Raw genomic sequence first — 15,230 nt, forward strand, 5'->3', positions numbered from 1 at the left:
AATCCTGCATGTCCTAGAAAACTTCTGATTGCCTTAACATTGGTGGGTGTTGGTAATTTTTCGATTACCTCCACCTTAGCTTGATCCACCTCTATGCCTTTGTTCGAAATTTTGTACCCAAGGACAATTCCTTCAGTCACCATAAAGTGACATTTCTCCCAGTTTAAAACCAGGTTGGTCTCTTGGCACCTTTTCAGAACAAATGCTAGATGGTCAAGACAGGAGCTGAATGAATCTCCAAATACTGAGAAGTCGTCCATGAAGACTTCCAGAAATTTTTCCACCATATCAGAGAAAATAGAGAGCATGTATCTCTGAAAGGTTGTTGGTGCATTATACAGACCAAATGGCATCCTTCTGTAGGCAAATACTCCAGATGGACATGTGAATGTTGTTTTCTCTTTATTTTTGAGATCTACTACAATCTGGTTGTAGCCTGAGTAGCCATCCAAAAAGCAGTAATAGTCATGACCTGCTAGCCTTTCTAGTATTTAGTCTATGAAGGGTAAAGGAAAATGATCCTTTCTGGTGGCTGTATTGAGTCTTTTGTAGTCAATACACATACGCCACCCTGTAACTGTTCTTGTAGGAACCAGCTCATTTTTTTCATTATGAACCACTGTCATGCCTCCCTTTTTGAGTATAACTTGGACAGGGCTCACCCAGGGGCTATCAGAAATGGGATAAATAATTCCAGCCTCTAGTAATTTAGTGACTTTTTTCTGCACCACCTCCTTCATGGCTGGATTCATCCGCCTTTGTGGTTGAACCACTGGTTTGGCATTATCCTCCAGTAGGATCTTGTGCATGCATCTGCCTGGGCTAATGCCCTTGAGATCACTAATAGACCACCCAAGAGCTGTGTTGTGTGTCCTTAGCACCTTAATTAGTGCTTTCTCTTCCTGTGGCTCTAAGGCAGAGCTTATGATTACAGGAAAAGTTTCACCTTCTCCCAGAAAAGCATATTTTAGGGATGGTGGTAGTGGTTTGAGCTCGGGTTTAGGAGGTTTCTCCTCTTCCTGAGGAATTTTTAGAGATTCTTTTATTTCCTTTGGTTTCTCCAGATCAAGCTGAACATCTTTAAAGATATCCTCTAGCTCTGATTCGAGACTCTCAGCCATATTGATCTTCTGTACCAAGGAAACAATAATATCAACACGCATGCAGTCTTTTGATGTGTCTGGGTGCTTCATTGCTTCAATAACATTCAGCCTAAACTCATCCTCATTGACTCTCAGGGTTACTTTCCCTTTTTGGATGTCAATGAGTGTTCGTCCAGTTACTAGGAAAGGTCTTCCTAGAATGAGAGTTGCACTCTTGTGCTCCTCCATTTCCAGCACTACAAAATCAGTGGGAAAGGCAAATGGCCCAACTGTGACAATCATGTCTTCAATTACGCCCGATGGGTATTTAATGGAGCCATCAGCAAGTTGAAGACATATCCTGGTTGGTTTGACCTCTTCACTCAAGCCAAGCTTTCTGATAGTGGATGCAGGGATTAGGTTGATACTTGCCCCAAGATCACATAAAGCTGTCTTGGTACAGGTTCCCTCTAATGTGCATGGTATCATAAAGCTTACAGGATCCTTAAGCTTCTCTGGTGAGCTCTTTCAAATGATTGTACTGCATTCTTCAGTGAGAAAAACTTTTTCAGTTTCTCTCCAATCCTTCTTATGACTTAAGATCTCTTTCATGAACTTAGCATAAGAAGGTATTTGCTCAAGTGCCTCTGCAAACAAAATCTTGATTTCAAGAGTCCTGAGATAGTCTGTAAAGCGGGCAAATTGTTTATCTTGTTCCGCTTGGCGGAGTTTCTGAGGATAAGGTATTTTGGCTTTGTATTCTTCAACCTTGGTTGCTGCAGGTTTATTTCCTACAGAGGTAGGTTGAGAAGCCTTCTTGAGGGAGTTATTATCAACACTTGCAAGTGTCTGACCCCTCATAGGCGTTTGAACGCCAGGATTGGGGGCTGAATTGGCGTTTCACGCTAGATTCCCTCCCTTTTCTGGCATTTGAACGCTAGAACTGAACATGGTTTGGGTGTTTAACGCCAATTTTTCTCCCTTTTCTGGCATTTGAATGCCAGAAATGGGCGTCCACTGGGCATTTAACGCCAGTTTTTCACCCTTTTCTGGTGTTTGAATGCCAGACTCATTCCTCTCTGGGCTCTTACTGTTCTCAGAGGGATTTTGGATAACAGTTTGCTCATCCTCTATTATTTGTTCTTTTCTTGGCTTTCTGCTGCTTTAAGCTGAAGTATTCAGTGTTTTTCCACTCCTTAATTGAACTGCTTGGCACTCTTCTGTTATCTGTTTTGATAACTGCTATCTTGTCTGGTCAAGTTGTGCTTCCATGTTCCTGTTAGTATCCTTAATGTCTTGCAATATCTCTTTAAATTCTGCCAACTGTTCTATCAGATAACATAAATGTTGGTTGATTTCCGCAACTTGTTCTAGAGGACTAAGTTCAGTGGACACTGCCTTAGCCTCTTCTTTTATAGATGACTCACTACTTAAGTACAGATGCTGATTTCTAGTAGCTGTATCAATGAGCTCTTGAGCCTCTTCAATTGTTTTTCTCATATGTATAGATCAACCAGTTGAGTGATCTAGAGATATCTGAGCTTTTATTGTAATCCCGTAGTAGAAGATGTCTAACTGCACTCATTCTAAAAAATATTTTAGAGGGGCATTTCCTTAGCATCTCTCTATACCTCTCACAGGCGTTGTAAAGGGATTCATTATCCTCTTGTTTAAAGCCTTGGATGTCCAGCCTTAGCTGTGTCATCCTCTTAGGAGGGAAATATTGATTCAGGAATTTGTCTGACAACTGTTTCCATGTTTTTATGCAAGCTCTAGGTTGGTTATTTAACCACATCTTAGCTTGGTCTTTTACAGCAAATGGAAACAGTAATAATCTGTAGACATCATGATCTACTTCCTTATCATGTACTGTGTCAGTAATTTGTAAGAACTGTACCAGAAACTCAGTAGGTTCTTCCTGTGGAAGACTGGAATACTGGCAATTTTGCTGCACCATGATAATGAACTGAGGATTCAACTCAAAACTACTAACTCCGACGGAGGGTATACAGATACTACTCCCATATGAAGTAGTAGTGGGGTTAGCATATGACCCCAGAGTCCTTCTGGACTATTCATTTCCACTTAGGCCGATGATAGAGTAAGGGAGATGATGTAGATAAAAATTTTATTTTATATTTATTTATTTATTTATTTATTTATTTATTTATTTATTTATTTATTTATTTATTTATATATTTTTCCGAAATAATAAAATAAAAATAAATAAAAAAACTAAAATAAATAAAAAAATATTTGAAAATATTTTATGAGGATTTTCGAAATAGTGAGGAGAGAGAAAGTAGTTAGGATGTTTTTGAAAAAGATATGATTTTAAAAATCTTAAAAGGATATAATTTGAAAAATTTTGACCAAGTCAACCCAAGGGATTCGAAAATTATGAGAAATTAAAGGAAAAGATATTTTTTATTTTTAAATTTTATTATGAAAGAGAAAAACACACAAAAGACACAAGACTTAAAATTTTTAGATCCAGTGCTCCTTGTTTTCGAAAATTTTGGAGGAAAAACACCAAGGCACACCAAACTTAAAAATTTTAAGATCAAGACACAAAGAAGACTCAAGAACACTTTGAAGACTCACAAGAACAACAAGAACAAAAAGAAAGAACACCAAACTTAAAATTTTTAGAAAACCAAAATAAAATTTTCGAAAACTAAAGAAAAATTAACAAGAGAACACCAAACTTAAAATTTGGCACAAGATCTAATCAAATAAAAATTATTTTTAAAAATATTTTAGAAAGGAAGACTCAAAGGGGCAACTATTCCCAAGAAAATAGACATATTCAACAAATGCAAGGATTGAACAGATAAAAACTATTTTTTAGATGACAAAAACACAAAGGACACCAAACTTAAAACATGCAACTAGACTCAATGAGAAACTAACAATTAATAAAGAAAAATAATATTTTTGAAGAAAAAACATTTTTTGAAAAGAAAGTAATAGACTCTAAACAAAAAAGACAAATTTTTTCTAATCTAAGTAACAAAATAAACCGTCAGTTGTTCAAACTCGAACAATCCCCGGCAACGGTGCCAAAAACTTGGTGCATGAAAATTACACTCACACAATGTAATTCCGCACAACTAACCAGCAAGTGCACTGGGTCGTCTAAGTAATACCTTACGTGAGTAAGGGTCGATCCCACGGAGATTGCCGGCTTGAAGCAAGCTATGGTTATCTTATTATTCTTATTCAGGATATCAATAGGGTTCTTTAGTTTTAATTGTAAAAAGTAAAAGAGCATGAAATGAATACTTGTTACGCAGTAATAGAGAATGGGTTGGAGTTTTGGAGATGCTTTGTCCTTTGAATTTCTGCTTTCCTACTGTCTTCTTCACGCACACAGGTCTCCTTCCATGGCAAGTTGTATGTTGGTGGATCACCATTGTCAATGGCTACCAGCCGTCCTCTCAGTGAAAAGGGTCCGTGTACATGGCTAATCATCTGTTGGTTCTCACCAATATTGGAATAGGATCCATTGATCCTTTTGCGTCTATCACCATGCCCAGCATTCATGAGTTTGAAGCTCGTCACAGTCATCCCTTCCCGGATCCTAATCGGAATACCACAGACAATGTTTAGACTTTCCGGATCTCAGGAATGCTGCTAATTTATTCTAGCTTATACCACGAAGACTCTGATCTCACGGATCTGAATGCTCTATTGTCAAGAGAGGCAATCAAACTCGTGAGCCAGGAACCCAAGAGACATCCATTCAATCTAAGGTAGAACGGAAGTGGTTGTCAGGCATGTGTTTGTAGGTTGAGAATGGTGATGAGTGTCACGGATCATCACATTCATCATGTTGAAGTGCGAATGAACATCTTAGAATAGAAACAAGCGAGATTGAATAGAAAACAGAAATACTTGCATTAATTCATCGAGACGCTGCAGAGCTCCTCACCCCCAACCATGGGGTTTAGAGACTCATGCCGTCAAAGGTACAATTTTAGATGTAAAATATCATGAGGTACAAAATAAATCTCTAAAAGTAGTTTTTATACTCAACTAGTAACCTAGGTTTACAGAAAATGAGTAAACTAAGATAGATAGTGCAGAAATCCACTTCTGGGTCCAACTTGGTGTGTGCTGGGGCTGAGCATTGAAGCTTTCACGTGCATAGGCTATTCTTGGAGTTAAACGCTAGTTTGTAACCTGCTTTTGGCATTTAACTCTGGTTTGTAACTTGTTTCTGGCGTTTAACGCCATAATAGGGCAGAAAGCTGGCGTTGAACGCCAGTTTTTGTCGTCTAAACTTGGACAAACTATGGACTATTATATATTGCTGGAAAGCCTGGATGTCTACTTTCCAATGCAATTGAGAGAGCGCTATTTGGACTTTTGTAGCTCCAAAAATTCCATTTAGAGTGCAGGGAGGTCAGAATCCAACAGCATCAGCAGTCCTTCTTCAACCCCTGAATCAGATTTTTGCTCAGGTCCCTCAATTTCAGCCAGAAAATACCTGAAATCATAGAAAAACACACAAACTTATAGTAAAGTCCTAAAATGTGAATTTTTCTTAAAAACTAATAAAATATACTAAAAACTAACTAAATCATACTAAAAACTATCTAAAAACAATGCCAAAAAGCGTATAAATTATCCGCTCATCACACATCCTTCACCAACCGATCCGCCATTCAATCCCATCATCACCACCTTCCAAACCTCCTTAGCTCCATCAAAGCACAAATATATACAATGCAAGTAAGGCACAAGTAGAAGCATATACAGCAATTAAAACAAGTAGCAATTAGACATGTTATACAAATAGTGAAAATAATATCAAGTCGACAAAGCATACAAAGACGTAGAAAATCCATATGATGAATGCCTGTCCTACTGGCTGTAATATCACATTGTCGGTTCAACTGCCAACCTGACACATCTCCATAGAGATGTTGCCCTTCGGATTCATGGTGTGGGAACCCCCGAGATATAGTGCTCAGATCACTATCCAGGGTTTTGCGCCTGTACGCTCTGATGATCCGAAGGGATGCGAGCGGGATCTATTGCCACCGACCTCACATCTAAGCGCAAGAGGGACAAACCACCGCCCTTATGCCACCGCCGCTACCTCGATAGGCGGGATCCAACCTCGGCCCCTACCGGGCGCATAGCGTTTCATAATCTCAATAAAAGTGATACAGTGGTTTTCGAAAACATTTTTAGTACAAGATGGATCCATCACTTCATTCAGAGTCCTCGACTCCTTTCAACCACTGTTCTTTCACATTTCATTTCCTTGCTTTCACATCTCATTCATCAACTATTCATCACACATCATCAACTTTCCCAGTATAACAGAAACCTATTACTCCGTTTGCTGACTTTTTTCAAATAATAGTCTCTAAAACCCTTAAACCATTTCCCATATTTGAACACCCAAAAATATGCCCAAAATTCTTAAAAAGATGACATAGAAGCTTACAACCTCATCGGGGAATGTGAAATAGTTGAAAACAAAGCAAAATTTGAGAAACAGGGTGTGTGTGTCCGCACAGAGGTGTGCGTGCGCACGCCCATGAAATTTTTAGAAGTGTGTGTACGCACAGGTGTTAAAATATAAAAGGGTCTGTCCACTCGCACAACCTGTGCGAGCGCCTCTAACAGACTGGCCTCACCAACGTGTGCGTGCGCACAGGTCTGTGCGTATGCACAGGTTGCAATTTTTCCTTTGGTGTGCGCGCGCACAGGCAGTGCCAGCACTGCAAGAAGGATGCCTGCATCTGCGTGTGCAAACGCACAGATATGTGCGTGCGCACAGGTCTCAATTTTTTGCAGAGTGTGGTAGTGCACACATAACAGAAAACTCAGAATTCTGTATCTTTGCAAAATTTCCAATTTTCAACATAAATTTTTTATTGATCATAACTTCCTCTACAAAATTCCGAATTTTACAAACTTTATATTGATTTAAAGGGTTTTCAAAGATCTTTAATTTCAAACCATTTTCAACCAATTTTGAAAACCAGGCCAAAAGTTATGATCAGACAAAGTTCACTAAAATTTCACTTTTACCCAAAATCACAATTTTCACAATTGCTTTGCAAAACACAACCAAAACCAAACCAACCCAGTTCAAACTCCCCCTCTCATCATAATCAACCCTCTTTATCATATTACACCACAATTACCAAATTTTTCCTCATCCACCACATCAACATCAACATATCTCATATGTCAAACTTCATTAACAAGTTTTCAACTATATTACCAATCATTCAACATCAAAATCACATTTATCAACATAATCCACTGCTCAACTTCATAAATCATTCATTCTCATCTTTTTACTACCAATCATCATTATCAATCAAAATTCATCATTTCATCAAATATCAATATACAACAACATCCAACAACTCATCAACCATTCAAATCCAATCATATCTTATAGGTCACTACCCTAAGTGTCCATGAATATTATATACTACATAGAGGAAACCGAAATCATACCTTGGCCGATTCCCAATATGAACCAATTGAGCTTTCAACCACAATCCAACCACCAATATAGCTCCAACAAGTTCCAAACTCACAAAAATCAAGCTATATACACATAAATCACCACAAATGAACCTAGGGATCAACATAAATCAAAAGTTCACAAGAGTTCAAAGCCTCTTACCTCTCCCAACAGATTTGGATGTCAAAACCCAAAGCTAAGCAAGGATTATAGTGAACATATTCATCAAGAATCACAAAAACTCACTTAGCCATAAACCCTAGGTACCCAAAATTTTGGAGAGAGGAACTGAGGAGATTTTGAGCTTACCTCTAGAGTTTCTTGGATGGGTTTTGTAGATCTCTTCACAAGAAACGCATAGCCACTAACGGCACGCAAATCAGAGCTCTAGAACTCAATATATGAGCTTGAGAATATTGAGGTGATTAGGGTTCCACCTTTTCTTCTCTCCCTCTTTCAATTCTGAAGTGTGTGTGTGTTTATGAGGCTAGAGTTCATTAAATGAACCTTTATATATGTTGGACTTGGGCCCAACTTGGGCCCGATTCAATCTGTTAGTATTTTTAGCCCATTTGGCCCAACTTCGGGTCAGACCTTTAAAATTAATGCCCGGTTTTCAATTTCTACTGTTTTTCTAAAGTTTTTTACTGTTTCTACTTGTTCTCGCGCAGCACTGAATAGATTTGAACCGGTTTAATCGGTTCAAATGTCGGTTCACAGTTTTTTACGGTTTTTCGCAGTAAACACATTTTCTGACTCGGAAAGACCTACTGAGTCCAAAAATAATGTTTAAAACCTTGAATTCTCACTCTAACTTTTTAGAATCAAATTTGGGTAACATAACCACTGAATTAATCGGTTCGATTAATTGCGGTTCTTACACTTAGCATGAGGACATGCTAAAATTTAAGTGTAGGAAGATTGATAAACCGCTATTTTACGATTTATTTTGTATTGAATTGAGCGGATTTTATCCATTATTCTCACACTTATTCATATAATTCGCATGTTTTGCATTTTTCTTTCTAATTTTGTGATATGATTGACAACATGCTTCTTTGACCTTAAATTTGCTAATTTTAATCCTCTCTTATTACCATTCGATGCCGTGATATGTGTGTTAAGTGTTTTCAGATTTTATAGGATAGGAATGGCTTAGAGGATAGAAAGGAAGAATGCAAAAGTGGAAGGAACACAAGAAAGTGGAGTTTTGAGAAGCTGATAGCGACACGTACGCGTGATCAGTGCAGCAGACGAGCGACGCGTAAGCGTGACATGACGTGTACGCGTGACCTAAATTTTGTCAAGCGACACGTACGTGTGGGCAACGCGTACGCGTGGCAAAGCGTTACATGATACAGATATCAGAAAACGCTGGGGGCAATTTCTGGGCTGTTTTTGGCCCAGTTTCAAGCTCGAAAACACAGATTAGAGGCTGCAGAGTGGGGGATCACTCATACACGCTTTCATTCACATTAGTTAAGTTTAGATGTAGTTTTCTAGAGAGAGAGGCTCTCTCCTCTCTCTAGGTTTTAGTATTTTTAGGTTTATTTCTTCTCAATTTCATATTTCTACCTTGCTTTAATTTAGGTTTCTTCTACTTTTATTTGTTCTATTACTTTAGTTTATATACTTCTCTTATTGATTCTTTTATTTTGCTAATTTAGTTTATGAACTCATGTGTTACTCTTAACTTTCATTAATACAATTTATGTTTCATGTTTCTTGTTGTTCAATTGCTTTGTCATTGTTATTTCCTTTCTTTTGTAGTCTTAGAATTTCTTATGTCTTATCAATTATCTATGGCTACGTTTGTTTACAGAGACAGGACACTGAGACAGGGACGCTGAGACACAAAATCATGTTTGGCAGAGGAGACATGGACATAGACAATGTGTCCAGAGACACTGAATTAGTGTATTTCGTATCCATCCTGACAGGAAAGACACAGAGACACTAACAAGGGACACAACTTATTTTTTATTTTTTCTTTCATTATTCTTGTTAATTTTTAACAATTATATTTTTTATTGTTATATTTTTCATCTCAAACTTTTTGAATGAAAAAAAATGAGAATAAATTGAATTTTCATAATTTGTTCTAGTTTATCACCAAATAGAATACAAGAACACAAAATTTTGTGTCTCTGTCCATCAATGTCTTGTCCTGTCCTGTTCTCAGTGTCTTGTCCTGTCCTGTTCTTAGAAACAAATGCAGCCTATGTTTCTACTTTATGCCTTCCAAGTGTTTGATAAAACGCTTGGTTGGATTTTTAATTAGATTTTCATGTTCTTAACTTGGATTGATTAATTAGAGACTCTTGAGTTATCAAAACTCTTTTGTTGACTGGTGATTGAGAATTGTTAGTTGGCTTAGGCTTCACTAAATCTAATATTTGATTAGGACTTGTGAACTTAAGTTGATTTTGCTTACTTGATTTTCCTTCATTGATAGAGGTTAACTAAATGAAAGCAAAAAATAATTACCATCACAATTGATAATGACAATAAAGATAGGAATTCTAATTCTCAATCCTTGTTAGAACTTTTCTTAGTTGTTATTTTACTTCCTTGTTATTTACGTTATTTTTTTCTTATTTCAAAAACTCAAAAATATACTTTTCTATAATCAATTATAAGTATATTTCCCTACAATTCCTTAAAAGACGACCCGAGATTTAAATAATTCGGTTAATTTTATTAGGTTTGCTTAAGTGACAAAAAATTTAAATATTGATTAAGGTTTAATTGTCGGTTTAGAACTATACTTGCAACGCAATATTTTTTTAAAAATCTTTAACGACATTTTTCCTCCGTCAGCCTTATCTTGTTTATGTTATCTTATTTCGTGTACACTGCAAACAAGATAAAAGATACGATACTTTTCGGTATAAATGCTCCAGGTAATTAAAACATTTATTTTATTTATTTAAAAAAAATCCGTCTACTCTTATAGTGCAACGAAAATTAGAAATGATAAATGGTACCAAAGCATCCTTGATCGAATAATATGAAAATTTATTTCAGCCTTATAATATTCTCCACCTGCCACTTTTCTCTGATATGTTTCAGCTTTCAACTTTGCTCAGTAGCCGATTATTGTTCAATTTGATTTACCTTAAATGTTACATGCGTCCACAAGGATTTTCTTCATATGATCCACTAGTTCTTGCACCTGCTCCCTAGAATGAAGGGGTGATGGGTATACACAAGCACAATCCAACTTCCCATTCCTTATGGTGTCGAATATGGCTATCGATGGGCCAACACCATGAGCAGAAGCACAACCCACATAGTCCTCTAATCCAATCTCTTTATGAATGTTATCTGATTCATCAATGATAGGATCCTCAAAAACTGAAATCAAAGCAGTTCTCATTGATGATGATGGCGTCAAACCAGGGTTCTCGATCGCCTTGCACATTAGGTAGTTCAGGTCAGACATGTCTGAGAAATGCTTGTTGCAATTCATAGCATTTGCAAAGGCCATGTAACTTCTCTTTGCTAGATCCCATAGGGTTTCTCCACATACATCATGTGTGTTCAATATTGCAGAATGATAAAATCCTGAACCCAAAAACTGAACCTGTTATAATTATAACAAAGCAACTAAAGCAAATTATTCTGACCACAGAAAACTGGATTATTCCAATATAGAACGCATAAGAGCTCTTATTAATATCAGACGGAAGCGAATAATTTGGAATAGAAAGTTTTCATGTCAAAAAGAAGCAAGCTCCAATCAATGATCTACTTTATTAACTAGAATTGGTCTTATTAATCAATGATATACCAATCGTCTTTGTTTCGTTAAAATGAGACTATCTCCTCCTGTGCATCTACAATTGTCTTTTTTTTTTTCCATTAGAGTAAAAAATCTTTTCTTTAAACCAGATGTAGAAGTCTAGAGGTAGCAAGAACATATGAAAACAAAACACACATTCGGAAAAGTGCAGATTACCAAGATGGTTGCTGGAAAGGACTGGATCAAGAAGAGAGCGGCAATCAATGAGTGTTACTACACCATACTTCTCCTTTTGATAACTGGGTAGCTTTTTGGAGGCCCGGGCAGCAATCATTCCAGCTGCTGCAAGTGCCCCACAAAGTTTAATTTCTCTTGATTTGCATTCCTACATGATCTTGCAAAATTAATTGTAATATTTTGAATCATCATGACCTTACCAAATCATAGTCAGAATGTCAAATTATCAATTATACTTCATACCAATCAGAATATAAATCCTTGGTAGCCTAAGAAGCAGATCATCGTATACTGAAGAAATATGTATCAACTATTACACACACCATTCTATTCTCTATCAAATCTTTTCTATTTTCTGATATTAAGCCAAGGAGCTCACAAATGCATGAATCCTCTGTGATAGAAAAGAATTTAATAAAATAATGCAGCTGATATTCGTTGATCTTAACATCGATCTTAGTCCATACAGCAAATATGAATAATTTATGAAAAGTTTTGATCAAATTATCAAGTAGTCGATTAAAGAGCATGAGTACTAGTATATCAATTTAATGTCAGACAGAAAATCCTTATTTATCATAGCATGACTTGCAGAACGAGTCTCTCCTTTGTTATTGGAATCCAAAGCCAGAAGCCATAACTATAAAATTTTGGATAGAATATACACCAATTCACATGCACTGAGTTCTTTTGAAAGTGGTTCTCTAACACACCATACCTTAACTTTTCATTTGCTCTTTACATACTGACCAGAATTTAATAAAGTTACTGACCCCTAGACTTTTTCAATTTATAACACATCCAAATGGCAAGACAGTTGGATTGGTATACACGTCCAATAATTTCTAAGGAATAATTTCTCCAGATTCCAGAATAAAATGGAGATTCCCAAAGTTCCTCACACTTGTCTCCATCGTGAGTATTATTATCTTATCTCCAATACATCTTGCCATACTTGGATCTGGATAGCGTTATCAGTTAGGCAAGCCGTATCCTAAAATATTGCACTCTCCAATCAAAACAAAGTTAGCCATACCAACCCGTACTGCCTTTAGTGGTTCACTTTTTCAGTTTTTCTTTTCTAATAAAATTAAGCGACGTTACGAAAGGAGACAAAAGAAGTAACTAACTCGTCCCTGAAGCAAGAATTTTCTTCCCCCTTTATTCTCTTTATAAAATCAAAGCAGAAATAAATGCATAACTTATGTTTATATGAGCGTAAGATTAAAAAATAAAAAACAAAATTAAAACCTAGATATATGCACTTAAAGGGGATTTCTATTACTATGTACGATAATTTAGAGTGTGTCACGAAAATAACTTATCTTCCATAACCAAATGTTTTTTCGAATTGGATATGAAAAGAAAAAGGAAGGAAAAAACCTAAAATTCCAATCCAATTATCCCACTTATCAAAGGGCCTACACGAGAGATTAGTAGCCATATTGTTTGACATTAGATATCCAAGGTGTGACAAAACTGATCTAATCTAATCATCCGTACTATATATATACATACCTAGTACACAATTTTTATTTTTCCATTTTAAACTTTTTCACTAATACCCAACTTTCTTTGTTTTTTTTCTTTTTCGAAGAAAATACTTTCCATTTAGGCCGTTATATTACATTTTTTTGTACCTATGAACAAACAATACTGAAGCAGATCTATTTACTCTAACATGGAATCTGTGTTGCCTATGGATATGGTAGTTGCAGTAGCTAAACAATTTTAACAATTAAAAAATTCACTTTTTTTGCTGAAATTAAGAAGTCACTGTAATCACTATAGTTATAGATGCTATAATATGTACTTTATTATAATTTTTGCTTTTTGAACAACCTATTCATTTTTTTCTTTTTCTTTTTAATTTTATTTTTGTTATTGCCTTTTGTTCTTTTATTTTATTTTTGCAGGAAAAACTTTGCAGCACAGGCACTAGTTACTCTAAAATGGATTAAGAGGTACATAATCAATCACTGAATCACCTGATTGTCTATTAATCAACTAGCAACGAAACCAATAATATTCACACAAAAAAACAAGTGTGGTACTTACAGCCACAAGCTGGCGCGTGTGGTGAGCGTCCAATTGCAACCTCACAACCTTGGAGCTCCGAGGCGAGTCCGCATCCACGAATTCCAAATTCCCAAGCCTGAATGAATTCAGTGAGTAACCAAGCATGTCCAAACCACGCGCCCAAAACGGCTTGTTCCTCTTCTCTACCGGTATCAGATCCTCAATCGCCATTCCCATTCCCTTCTCCTCTGCCTCTCCGTTACTCTCTCCGACGCATCCAACCTTCACCAGCAGCTCGCTCAGCAGAGTCACCGCCGCCGCGCGGTCGCATCCCGACGTGTGCAGCCGCAAAAACACTCCCCATCGCCTCTCGCTTATCGCGTACACACTCACGCACAGTACGCCGTAGCCATCGCCACTAGGATCGCGCCACTTGTTCAGGTTCAGCTCGTGCTCCAGAATCAGGTGGAAGTCAGTATCTCCGTCGCCGGAACTACAGCCGAGGATTGCGGAGGTGGATTGAAGATCGAGGCAGTGGATTTGAATATTGGAGGTTGGGGGAGTTCGGAAGTGGTAGGAATTGGCGTTGGAGTCGAAGTGGATTGTTGAGCGAAGGATAGGATGGTTACTTTGGAGGTTGCGGAGTACGGTTTGGAGTTTGGGAATGTGTGGTGGTTTAGAGAGGAGGAGGCCGAGGACGGTTATTCCGGTGCCGCCGGGAACTGCCTTGCACCAGCTGTATTCGGTGCCGCCAACGGCACGAATGGTGAAGTGCTGTTGCAGTTCTTGTTCTTTTTCTTCTTCACTGCTGCTACTACTCATTTTGATGGTTCTTGTTGTTGGTGGTTGTATCCGACGAGAGTATGGTATAGAGAGTAACGCTATTTACTTTGGATCAATGATGATGATAATAGGATTGGAAAGTGGTCCATTAAGTAGAAAATCGGCCAATAAGACCAAACTAATTAAAGCCACTATCGAGTATCCTCTAAAGTACACTAGTCAGTAGACAACTCTGACCCCACTCATCGTCTTCATTCGACCAAAATTAATAAATAATTATCCACACGTCTTCCTCGATCAAGTAAGTTATCAGGGAAGTAAGGAGCATTGTTGTTGTGACATTCGGAGAGCAACAATGTCTATGCGACGATCAATAACTCATAAGAATGTAAGATGACTAAGGATTCGGATTTGTGTCTAAAATAATGGGCCGAACAAAAAACCCCGCTAGACTTAATGGGTTCAGAATCTTAATCCAAACTGTCTTTTTAAGGTTTTGGCCTGTTGGCCAAGCGGACTTAGTCCATTTTGCCATTCATACTCACGTTAAATATTATATTACGTAAAGCTATCGACAAATTTTTAAAAGGAATTTTAATTCACAACGAATTAATTTTTTGTCTATTAAATTGAATGATACCATAAAAAATTAAAAAAATATATTACATGATATGATGACATGACAAATTAATAAATTGATTGGTCACAAAAAATTAAAATATAACACATGATATTAACTTGTTATATCACAAAAAATTAAAATATGACACATGATATTAACTTATGTCATTTATGGTAGCATATTATTATTTAAATAATAAAATCACTAATTTAGCTTATTGTTATATTTTTAAAGAACTAATAT

At 36.9% G+C, this 15,230-nt stretch overlaps 1 protein-coding gene across 1 annotated transcript; it reads right to left on the minus strand.

The window, feature by feature from the left end:
- Positions 1-10,485: 10,485 nt before the first annotated feature.
- On the minus strand, positions 10,486-14,915 carry LOC112696716 (uncharacterized). The gene is made up of 3 exons (XM_025749555.3): positions 13,622-14,915; positions 11,543-11,711; positions 10,486-11,148 (listed from the first exon to the last, which is right to left on the minus strand). The coding sequence occupies exons 1-3, from the start codon at positions 14,402-14,404 to the stop codon at positions 10,700-10,702; spliced, it is 1,401 nt and encodes a 466-aa protein (XP_025605340.1). The 5' UTR covers positions 14,405-14,915; the 3' UTR covers positions 10,486-10,699.
- Between the last annotated feature and the right edge of the window lie 315 nt (positions 14,916-15,230).

The sequence above is a fragment of the Arachis hypogaea genome, chromosome 6, assembly GCF_003086295.3.
Source record: "Arachis hypogaea cultivar Tifrunner chromosome 6, arahy.Tifrunner.gnm2.J5K5, whole genome shotgun sequence".
In the NCBI taxonomy this organism is placed as follows: domain Eukaryota; kingdom Viridiplantae; phylum Streptophyta; class Magnoliopsida; order Fabales; family Fabaceae; genus Arachis; species Arachis hypogaea.

What these genes read in the sequence shown, in the direction of transcription:
- LOC112696716 (XM_025749555.3), bottom strand. Translation starts at nt 14,404, where the DNA reads ATGAGTAGTAGCAGCAGTGAAGAAGAAAAAGAACAAGAACTGCAACAG. An exon ending in ACACGCGCCAGCTTGTGGCT is followed by an intron (nt 11,712 to 13,621) that starts GTAAGTACCACA and finishes AAGATCATGTAG; the next exon opens with GAATGCAAATCAAGAGAAAT. An exon ending in CCTTTCCAGCAACCATCTTG is followed by an intron (nt 11,149 to 11,542) that starts GTAATCTGCACT and finishes TTTTGGGTTCAG; the next exon opens with GATTTTATCATTCTGCAATA.